The sequence below is a fragment of the Cajanus cajan genome, chromosome 4 (genome assembly GCF_000230855.2).
Source record: "Cajanus cajan strain Asha chromosome 4, NIPB_CcT2T_4, whole genome shotgun sequence".
In the NCBI taxonomy this organism is placed as follows: Eukaryota; Viridiplantae; Streptophyta; class Magnoliopsida; order Fabales; family Fabaceae; genus Cajanus; species Cajanus cajan.
This window is the reverse complement of record NC_138520.1, coordinates 59347843-59358213: the sequence shown is the minus strand read 5'-3', so window position 1 is coordinate 59358213 and position 10371 is coordinate 59347843. Positions and strand designations below refer to the sequence as shown.

At 35.4% G+C, this 10371-nt stretch overlaps 2 protein-coding genes across 3 annotated transcripts; one reads left to right on the top strand and one right to left on the bottom strand.

The window, feature by feature from the left end:
- Positions 1 to 1341: 1341 nt before the first annotated feature.
- Positions 1342 to 4534, top strand: LOC109788805 (uncharacterized). Of its 2 annotated transcripts, none has more exons than XM_020347631.3 (4): positions 1342 to 1498; positions 1753 to 1895; positions 2094 to 2237; positions 4004 to 4534. In XM_020347631.3, the coding sequence occupies exons 2-4, from the start codon at positions 1884 to 1886 to the stop codon at positions 4382 to 4384; spliced, it is 537 nt and encodes a 178-aa protein (XP_020203220.1). In that variant the 5' UTR covers positions 1342 to 1498; positions 1753 to 1883; the 3' UTR covers positions 4385 to 4534. The 2 variants fall into 2 exon arrangements, with proteins under 2 accessions (XP_020203220.1, XP_082928808.1); XM_083072682.1 differs by lacking the exon at positions 1342 to 1498 and adding an exon at positions 1547 to 1566.
- Positions 4535 to 5931: 1397 nt separating this feature from the next.
- Positions 5932 to 10152, bottom strand: LOC109788803 (putative E3 ubiquitin-protein ligase XBAT31). The gene is made up of 8 exons (XM_020347629.3): positions 9733 to 10152; positions 9545 to 9604; positions 8801 to 8872; positions 8576 to 8697; positions 8330 to 8470; positions 8132 to 8239; positions 7137 to 7392; positions 5932 to 6590 (listed from the first exon to the last, which is right to left on the bottom strand). The coding sequence occupies exons 1-8, from the start codon at positions 9916 to 9918 to the stop codon at positions 6222 to 6224; spliced, it is 1314 nt and encodes a 437-aa protein (XP_020203218.1). The 5' UTR covers positions 9919 to 10152; the 3' UTR covers positions 5932 to 6221.
- Between the last annotated feature and the right edge of the window lie 219 nt (positions 10153 to 10371).

The window sequence follows — 10371 nt, the reverse complement described above, 5'->3', positions numbered from 1 at the left end:
TTAAACTTAGTAATCATATAGCAATTGGGATGAAATATTAAGAGTATTTATTTTATAAAATGGAAATTTTTCTTGAATTATAACAAAACAATGATATTTTGTTTTGAATCATAAAAATTATACAAAAACGCACTAGTACAAAAGACCCCTTTTACGTCGGGTATTTGAAGCCTTTTACGTCGGAAAAGCATCAGACGTTAATACGGGAGACGTAAAATTTACGTCGGGGGTCAAAAACCGACGTAAATTTACGTCGGACATGCCAAGGTCCGACGTAAAAAAGTCATAAAAATTTTAAAATAAATAAATAAAATTGAGTGCAAGCAGAACGGCCCGTTCTGCTTGATAGACCCAGGCAGTGGTCACTTCCTTCTGCAGCTTCACAAACACGAAATGCAACACAAACATTAACACAAACAGATGCTACCTCATAGAAAAACATCCCAGAAAATACAAACTTGATAGAAGATGCTACCTCATAGAAAAACAGGATGTATGGTTAAGCCATTTCCATCAACACGCGAAGAAGAAACCAACGCAACTCCGAAGAAGAAAAACAGAAGAACGTGAAGATGAAGAAGACAGCCACGATTTGAGGAGGAGGCAGAGGGATGAGGAAGAAAAATCCACAACGCGCGGGAGAACGTGAAGGTGAGGAAGAATGCCACGATTTGAAATCTATAGTGCGCGCCTTTCATTTAAGGAGTTATTTACGTCGGACAAAGATGGGTCCGACGTAAATGAGATAATTTATGTCGGCTGCTTTAGCTGTCCGACGTAAATTATATCATTTACGTCGGACACATCGATGTCCGACGTAAATTTCCTCCTCTTATTTACGGAACTGCCACCGCGTTTTTACAACGTCGGGTGTGCTAGTTTCCGACGTAAATGAAGAGACGTAATAGCTCCTTTTTCCACTAGTGACGACAATTAACTTCAAACCAATAATCCCACGCATATTATTCTAACCCACCATAGATCAACCTTAATAATTTAATATAACTATTTTAAATGAGTATAAAGTGAAATATGTGAAGTTGAGTGAATTTAGTGACATAAGGAATTAATAGTTAAGATTTTGAGATACAACAATAAAAATTCTATTTTTCAATCACAATTCTTCATATATTTTCTCAATTTGTCTCCTCTCACTTTTATCTTACGAGGATCTTTGTGCAAAATTCATTCTTCTAACCTGGAATGCATTCATTTAAACATGTCAAAACCTTGGGATTTAGAACTCGTTTCATGAACTAAAAGTATATTTAAAATTATACATAAAAAAAAAAAAAAAAAAAGAGTGCAACCCTGTCCTTTATAGAGGCTATTGAAGTCATTACATTGCAGCATTGTGGTGTTCTTTCTTTAATGACAATATAGTAATATTTTTTCTCACTTGCTATTACGCTTTACATTGAAGTTACCATCTTTTGAGCTTCTCAACTCTGTGACTCACTGCCTCCATCATGCTTTGCCTCCGAACCAAACCTGAGAGGTAAGAAGTCACTCTCACGTCCACCCCTTTTCTCTCTCTGATTTGTGGCTTTCAGAGCCATTAATGTGGTTAGTTAATCCAACATTTTAACAACTTCAGTTTAATTGGAACCAAAGAAGCTCTTGCGTTTGAGTCTTTTCTCCTCTGGTCAAATGTCAAATTTATACCACTTTTGTTGAATGCCGATGCCATTGGTTTGTTGTTTTCGCACTTTGTCAGTATATTTTGACTTTATTTTGTGTTGTTTTTGTCAGAGGGTGCACAATCTGGAGGTCATACTTCTTTGTCTGAAGTGACACTTGTTCGGGCAATTTCCTAGTATTTTGTTTCAGTGTGTCATTCACTTCTACTCTTTCGTTTCATTCAGCAAAATAAAAAAACAGTAATGGCTCAACAGGTTCGTTCCTTCTTACCTTCTCTCTCTTCTTTTTATTTTTTTTTCTCTCTCACACACAAATGCACAAAGATGGGGTGCATACATAATTTGAAGTTATCCGAAGTTCTTTCATAAACTTGGTTGCTTTTGTAAAATTTGAGGTTTTTGGCTTTTGTTTTGAAATTTGGTGGGTGATGATGGGGATTGTTGCTGATGCAGGAAGAAGGGTGGCCTTTGGGATTGAGATTCTTGAACTCTAGAATTGGGTTGGTGAGAAATGGTTCTGGGTCTGCCTCCTTCAGCACTGTGCTCACTGCTTCTCACACCCCTTCAATTGATTTTTCCTCAGATCTTGACACCGAGGTTAGTAATTTTCTTTCAACAAAAGTTATTATTATTATAAGGCTTTATTGCTTTCAATTGTGGTTGCAGTATAATTTAGTTGCAGTTTTTGATGTTGTAAAAACATGCAAACAAAAGCAACAATGCAGCTGAAATTGCAGTCTCAGACTATTTTTAAAATAATAATAATAAAAATAAAAATAAAAATAATATAATTATTATTATTATTATTATTTTAAGATAGTGATGTGACGATAACTTAGTTTCGTTGATACCATTGCTACTTACTGCTACCTGTTCCTTTGTCCTAAGATGCAATAACCTTGCTTGCATCTTGCAAGTAAGATAGTGTTGTGACGACCACTTTGTTTCATTGATACCATTGCTACTTACTGCTACCTGTTCCTTTGTCCTAAGCTGCTACGACCTACCTTGCATCTTGTTATGTTATTGTTTTTTTATTTGGTTTCATTTTGTATTTTTACTACAATGATGGCACCATTTTATTTGTTTTGGGTATTATTTATAAAAGTGATTAGAGTCACAGAAAGTGACGTCTCAAATATTTTGTATGTACGTGTATATGTCTTGATGTAACTTTTTTGGTACGAAAAAATGACTGTTTCATTTACCTGCAATGGTTAATCAAGTTTGATTGTGACTCTTGCACTTCTCATCTTCACAGTAATGTTCCCTTTTCGGTTATTGAACCATTTCCTATTCAGCTCGTCTTAAATTAGACATGCTTTACTCTTTCATATTTTGGTTAGAACAATGGCTTTTGACTATGCACTGTGTTTATTTCTCTGACGAAGATGAAGCTTTTTAATTTTTGAATGAGTCCAAACCAAAGATGAATAGGAAAAGGAAGCTACACGTAATGAACACGCCCATAAAGCTTCGATCTCTTCCCCTGTCGGTCTCTTTTGGATCCTTCGTTTCTTTTGTGTATAAATAATTGCTTGGTTCTAATGGGGTCCATGGCATGGCCTAGCACATAATTGTTTGACAGAGAGTGACGTTGATTTCACTTTAATTGCCATTTTGTTGGTATACTGTTTGTCATTTTGAGATCAGTTGAAAGCACGCTTTGTTGAAATTTAAGTCTTCTATTAGAGGGGTTTGGAGAAACTTCTTTTAAATGTTGAAAACTACCCTTGAGCAGTGAGAAAGGGACAATCATATTGTAAAACAGATCAAACACAGAAGGTTATGAGTAACATTTTCTGTAGATGCTTCTTTAGTAATGATTGTGAGGGAGCCTTGACATAATAATAGCGTTGTTACCCTGTGAGCAAGTCAAGGTTCAAACCTTGGAAATAGTCTCTTTGCTTTTGAGGGAATAAAACTGTGTACATTTACCCTCCTCAAAGCTCAAACTCAATTAGATGGGAGCCTCATTATGTACTAAAAGAAGATGGAAGCCTCATTCACTAGGCTACCCTTTTTCTTAGTAGATATTCTTTACTGAAAAGAAAAAACAGTCAAAATATTATAAGTTTTGTTAATGTTGTTCTACAATCATAGTTTGAATTTTATCATAAAATATGCGTAAATGTATCATATCGAGATTTGTATTAAATGTAATTTCCAAGGTGAAATACTAATTATGATTGAAAAATGATGCCAAATGTACATATGATACGTGTACTTAAGTTTTATCCTCATTGAATTGTTTTCTGCAATCATGTTAATGAATGTGAATTGAAATTTGGCATATATTATACTTGTTCTTAACAGTATTCTTGAGCAATTTTGCCTAACTCATTTGACATGGCTTACTGTAGTCCACTGGATCATTCTTCCATGACAAGAGCATTACACTTGGCAACCTCATTGGCATTTCTAACTTCTTAGAACTCTCAAGGAGATCAACTAGGGGAAGAATGGTGGAACCCTCAATGAACAACAAAAAGATTCATAAGCTGAAGCCTTGGTTGTTTTCACTTTGTTCAAGGCTAAGTACTGATGCAGTGAGTGGGAATGATGCTCCCTCTCTTGCTCACTACCTTGAAGCTGAGAGAAGAGCTGCAAGTACTTTCAGAAGGAACCAAAACCAATATCCAACCACTCATGGACACAATGGTTTCTCCCCTATTCAAGACTCAACCTCACTATTAGTGGGGAGCCAAATTGGCCATTGGTCATCTGCTTCATTGGAAGAGTGATGAATATGGAACACCAATAGTTTTCTCCCGTCTTAACTCAACTAGATTTATATTTCAATCAGAGGTCATGGAGTTCTTCATCTGTTTCAGGAGATTCTCCTGTTTGATAATTAAATTTCAAGGCATTATGATGTTATATTCTGTACTTCATTCTGGCCCACATAGTCTGCAGTTCTTTATTACAGTAATAAAAAATAATAAATGCATGCCTGCAGACGAAAAATTTGAACTACCAAAAGCCTCGGAAAATTTACTGTAGTTGCATACCATTCTCGTGTGAATTTATTACATGGTGGCTTGTATGCTTGTTTCTATATATTGGTGGGGATCAACGCTGATGAAGAGTACGACAAATCCTTTTTCCTTTTTTATTTCAAGCTGCAAGCAGATCTCAGATCATCCGAAAGTACCTCACATGAAAAATAAAAATAAAGTAGAAACGCTAGTATCTTCCCATATCATTAGATAATTACGGTCAGTACATAGATTAAGAGATATTTAATATAGTAAAATATTATATTTAGACTTTAAAATGTCTTTATTAAATACATTGATCATTGATGTTTTGAGTTTTGACCACTAATAAGATATTAAATAAGGGTAATATTTTGGAGAAAAAAATACTAATTAGACTTTGAAATTCTAAAAACATCAATTGTTTTGAGATTAAAAAAGAGGAAGATGAAAGCTAAATCGTGATATGAGGAGGTAATATTATTTGGTGATTAGAAAGTATTGCAAGCGGAACTTGACTGATGCCAGCTAAAGTTTCCACCTTTTGAAGCTTAGTGGCCAAGCAACTCGATTTAAATATACAAACACCTATGTTTGTTAGCCTAAAAATAAGCAAAAAGCAAGAGGAGAGTGAAAATAAGTTTGTGTGTTTAGTATGTAATAAATGAAGGGAGTGAGAAATTAAAAAAAAAATTATAGATTTCACATCTTTTTATTTCCACACTCAACTGAGAAAACATAATAAAGAAATTTGTTCTTACGAAAAATTTAATCGATTAAATTATTATTTAATTGATTAAACAGTCTCTTTAACTAAGACACTTAGAATCATTGTTTTAAAGTTGAGTTCAATGCATTATAATTTTATTTCTAATCATACATAATATTATTTCTTCTCTATTTTTTTTAAGTTAAATATTTAAAATCCCACAATATTTCTTATCTATTTTCATTTACTTATTTCTCTCTTCTTTATTTATCTCAACTCTATTTATCACTTATTTGTTTTCTGGCGATGGAACAATATGCAAGTCTTTGAAACAGCAAGGATTCCCACAGTACAAATTGAAAGCTTCCTGGTTGAGTATGTTTCCAGACCGAAGTGAAAATGTTTGATTAATCATAACTATTTTGCACTTTTCCATCATATGTTCACTATTCAAATGATGTGAAACAAAGTAGTCTGGCTTAAAGAAATGAACACCGACATTTTGAAGAAGGTAAAACATCTCCTTATGATGATTATGAAGGAATACCTGTTTGTGTGTGAATGAATCCATATATGTTATCCATAGTTGAAGCAGTAAAGAAAGTTACCTTCAACTCATGCATACTATATTTGATATTTGGGGGGGAAAAATACATAACTGTTCTGATGCTCCAATTCCAACTGAGAATCAGATTACAGAAGTAAAAAACTGAAACCGATTACAAACTGTTGTCTCATGATCTTAGTGATCTTTGGACACTTGTGACAAAATGAATACAAATAACATACCAATATAGGCAGCTATTCCACAGAAATTTAAACCACCATTCATGTGTTTCCAGCCTGCATGGAATCAAAATAACCACCAAAAATTACCAAGCTTCAAGAAACCTCTCATTGCTTTTCATCAGTCATTTTCCCTGAATTGCGGCCCGCAATCCTTCCAAACGAGCCCATGGCCGACAAGCTCTTGAAGCTGCTGCTCCCTTCACTAAAATTCGATTTTCGTGATCTCCTTGGCTTCATAGGGCTAGATTCCACTTCTGTATCACTGCCCTTGTTAATCTTAGCAACCAGTAATTGAAGAATGGGACCACGGCAAAATGGACAAACTGGTCCAGAAAGGCCAGCTGTAGCAGGATCAGGCTTCTTGTGACAGCATAGCGCTAGGGTGCAATGAGCACACATTTGATGGCCACAGGGTCTGACCTCAATTGTACACGCTTGGTCAAAACATATGCAACACAGCTCCACATCGCTGCCCTATATGAGGATAAATAACTAATTTATCATCTTTTCTAGACAAAATGTACCCATGTATCCAGGAATAAACACCAAACCTCATTCATGCATTATAACATGACATGTTAATGAGGCTATTGCATTCTAAACCCTGAAAGCTACTTAATGACCTCGGATCTGGTTAGATAAACTTGTCTGGAAGCACTTCTAAGAGAAAAAAATAGGAAAGAAAAATAAAACAAGTTTCTCCTTAAGCTATAAGCTAGTTTTAGCTTATGGAGAAGCTTGTTTTATTTTTTCTTCTAAGAACTGCTTTTGGAGAAGTTTATTCAAACAGAATCCTATTACTAGTTACTACAAGAAGAAAAAATGCAGCCAACCAAGTGACAAACCTACCAAAGACTACATTGCAGATGAAATAGGACTGTGTAATATGTTCATATGTCCCAAAGAACATTCTTGGGACCTCTATCAAAGTATATTCTTAGTAAACTACACAGTAAAACACATTAAAGTAAAACTTACAAATCTAAACTCAAAAGCAATCAGGAAAGAAACGTGTTGTACCTCAGAGGCAATATTATCGTCTTCACTCTCAGAATGCAGTGGGGATGTTGGCCTGTCAGCCTCCTTCAGTATGGTCTTCTCCCTCTCCCTGTTCGCTTCTAGCAAGGCCTTTTCTAGTAAGGCCTTTGCTTCTTGATTGAGCTCACTGATGAACTTTAATGGGGATGGCCAAACAAGCGGTGCCGCTGATGAGGGATCCAACAGTGCAGCACATGCCTTGTGCTTGTGCTTCAGGGCAACTGTGAATGGTATTTTCCTGAAAGAGAATTATTTAAGCCAGATCTTAACAGATTTTCTTGTGATGACAAAGGAATCCAGGATTTGTTTTAGAATTATGGAAAGGACATAAAAAGAGATGAAGAAGGAAATCATTCTCTGTTGAGATTAACCAAGTTAGGAAAAACAAAGTCTTTACTGTCTCCAAGTGTTATTTCTACAGAAACATTTATCATTTTAAGATGTAAAATGTGCACTATTATGTCAGGAGTGAAATCCAAAATGCTTCTTATTCTTGCATAAAGTAAAATATTGGACCAAGTCAATCAATAAAGTTTTTCTTCCCTAAGCCTTATTTTAAGATATTTAGGTGCACAATATAGATATCAAGCACAAATTATAGTCAAACAGTCTCCGAAGTATAAGTTTAAGTTTATCATTGATGAATTTGTTTCTTTAGCTAATGAAGTTCAGGTGTTAAGTGAAACAATTCCATTCTGAGGCTATGGAAATTATTTCTTAACAACCAAGCAAATTTCAAAGCTTCAAAAAAGTTCGCAAATTCATTTAAGAGAAAAAAAATGAATCTTGTCGAATAGTTTATTCCTTCTTTTATTTATAACGAGAAATTAATTACCTTAAAAATTAGGTATGCAAATTTAGCAACTTAGCATCTATATACTAATAATTCAACCAAACCTTCAAGTCTTTTCCTGAATTTTAATGGCGATCTACACCGACAGCAAGGGATCTTGAAACTTTAATTGACATCTACTTACCCAGAAGAATCTAATTGAAGTCTATCCGCTCCCCAAGCAAGCAAAATCCGGACACAGTCCAAAGAACCACCACGGGCAGCCATATGAAGTGGCGTGCTTCCAGGGTAACTGCACATGTTACTTTCATCAATCTGACTGAAAAGCCATTAAAACTCATACAAGACTGATTAATGTAAAACTTCTAAGACAATTTTTTACCCATATCCACCAGTTGAAGCACAAACAAGAGCACCATTGTCCAAAAGGGCATGAAGACATTCAGGCCGTCTATGGCGGGCTGCAAGATGCAGAGGGGTGGCCCCATTTCCATCTCTTATATTGACAAATCTTGCAAATCCCCTGACAATTCCATTGACAAATTAGGCATCACCATGCATGCTTGTATGTGCTTGGACCCATAGTGGTGAGTGTGTGCAAGTGTGAGTGAGAGTTAGAGAGTCTAACCAAGAATCTGCAACAGGTGTGGAATGAGCGGCAGAAAGAATGGCCTTAAGGCAGTCAATATGTCCATAATATGCGGCATAGTGCAAGCACGTTCTTCGACGTATAGAATCAAACATCAATATCTGAAACATTAAAAGCGAATACCATCACTATCTTAACTAAGTTAAGGACAAGCCATTCAATTTAAAAAAATAAAAATAAAAAAACAGATAAAGTATAACAGACATTTGCTCCAGCATGAATAAGCTTCTCAACACAGCCAGTCTTTCCGTGCATCACAGCCAACATCAAAGGGGTCTATACAAAATCCAAAGGCCATACGAAATCAATCAATATAAAACAAGGAAAATCAAACAAAATAAGAAGATAAATGAATTGAACTTCTCTCCTGAGTTAAAATCAACTTATGTACTTCAGCTTTTGAAGAAATTAAATGATAAACCTTCTGAAAAAGTCAAATGCATAAGTTAATTTTAACTTGAAAAGTTCAATTCATTTTTCACTTAATGTCTGCTTGGATAAACTTCTTAAAAAGCACTTCTGGAAAATAAAAATAAGAAGAAATAGAAATGAGTTTCTCCATAAGCTAAAACTAGTTTATGCATACATTAAAAATAAGACTCTGCAGAAGCTAATAAGAAAAACCTTCTACAAATCAGCATATGCATAAACTAATTTTAGCTTTTCTTTCTTATTTTTCTATTCGTAAAGTACTTTTCTGCAGAAATCTATCCAATTAGACCTTTAGAGTCCGATCGAATACAAGCTAGGACTGCTTTTAAAATCTTCTCTACTGAAAAAAGCTCTTTAATTTTAGCAGATAATAAACTCTTGAAAGTTGTTACAAGCTTGTATCCAACAAGACTTTTAATATATTTATAAATGTTTGTAAAGAAGTTTATCCAAACATGTAGTAAAACTTAAAAGAGTTCAATTGCAGGCAAAGATAAACATAGACAAGAAAGGCACCTGTTTTTGGCGATTCAATATATCAACATTGGAAGACCTGTCCAACAACATTGAAAGAACCTGCCCAAATTTTTTTATTTTTTTTATTTTATTGTTTTAAGAAAACACCAACATGATCAAAACACAACACCACTGAAATCCAGAGACAAGACAAGACAAAGGAATCAAGGAACAGGAACAAGAACAACCTCGATCCGACCATTGGCAGCAGCTACATGCAGAGGAGAGAGCCTGTGATGGCCAGTGGTGTGTTCCAAGAGAGTGGGGTCTTCCTCCACCAAGGCCTCAACAACCTCCAATTCTCCACTTGCAAGTGCAGGGAACAAAGCATGGTCCTCATGCTGTTGCTGCCTGCAACTTAGACTCTGACCCATTTCCTCTCCCACCTTGATCACCACTCAGCACCGAGAAGGGTCGCCGGAAACCGCCTCACGCGCCACCTTCCACGGTGGTGGTGGTGGTGGTGGTGACGTGGAAGTGTGTCTAGTGGTTCAACTTGAGGGTGATAGATAATCTAAGTATTGGACTCTTCTTGGAGTTTGGACCTGCCCGCACAGATTTCGGGCAGCTTGACCAACCGCGTTTGCGCGTATCAATAATTCGGGCAGCTGCCGGATATTTAGGCAAGATTTATATTAATTTTTTTGTTTTAGTTTCTTCTTTGAAGATTCTTTGTTAAGCTACTAACCTTAGTTGGGTAGCGTAAGATATATTTTAAATATCAACATGTTAATCGTGATTGCAGTCTTTTTGGTTCTGTAATAAAAAATATTTTCCCAAGAGAAGTAAAATTTATTATGTCTTTGATTTCATTTTTAGAAGATTTA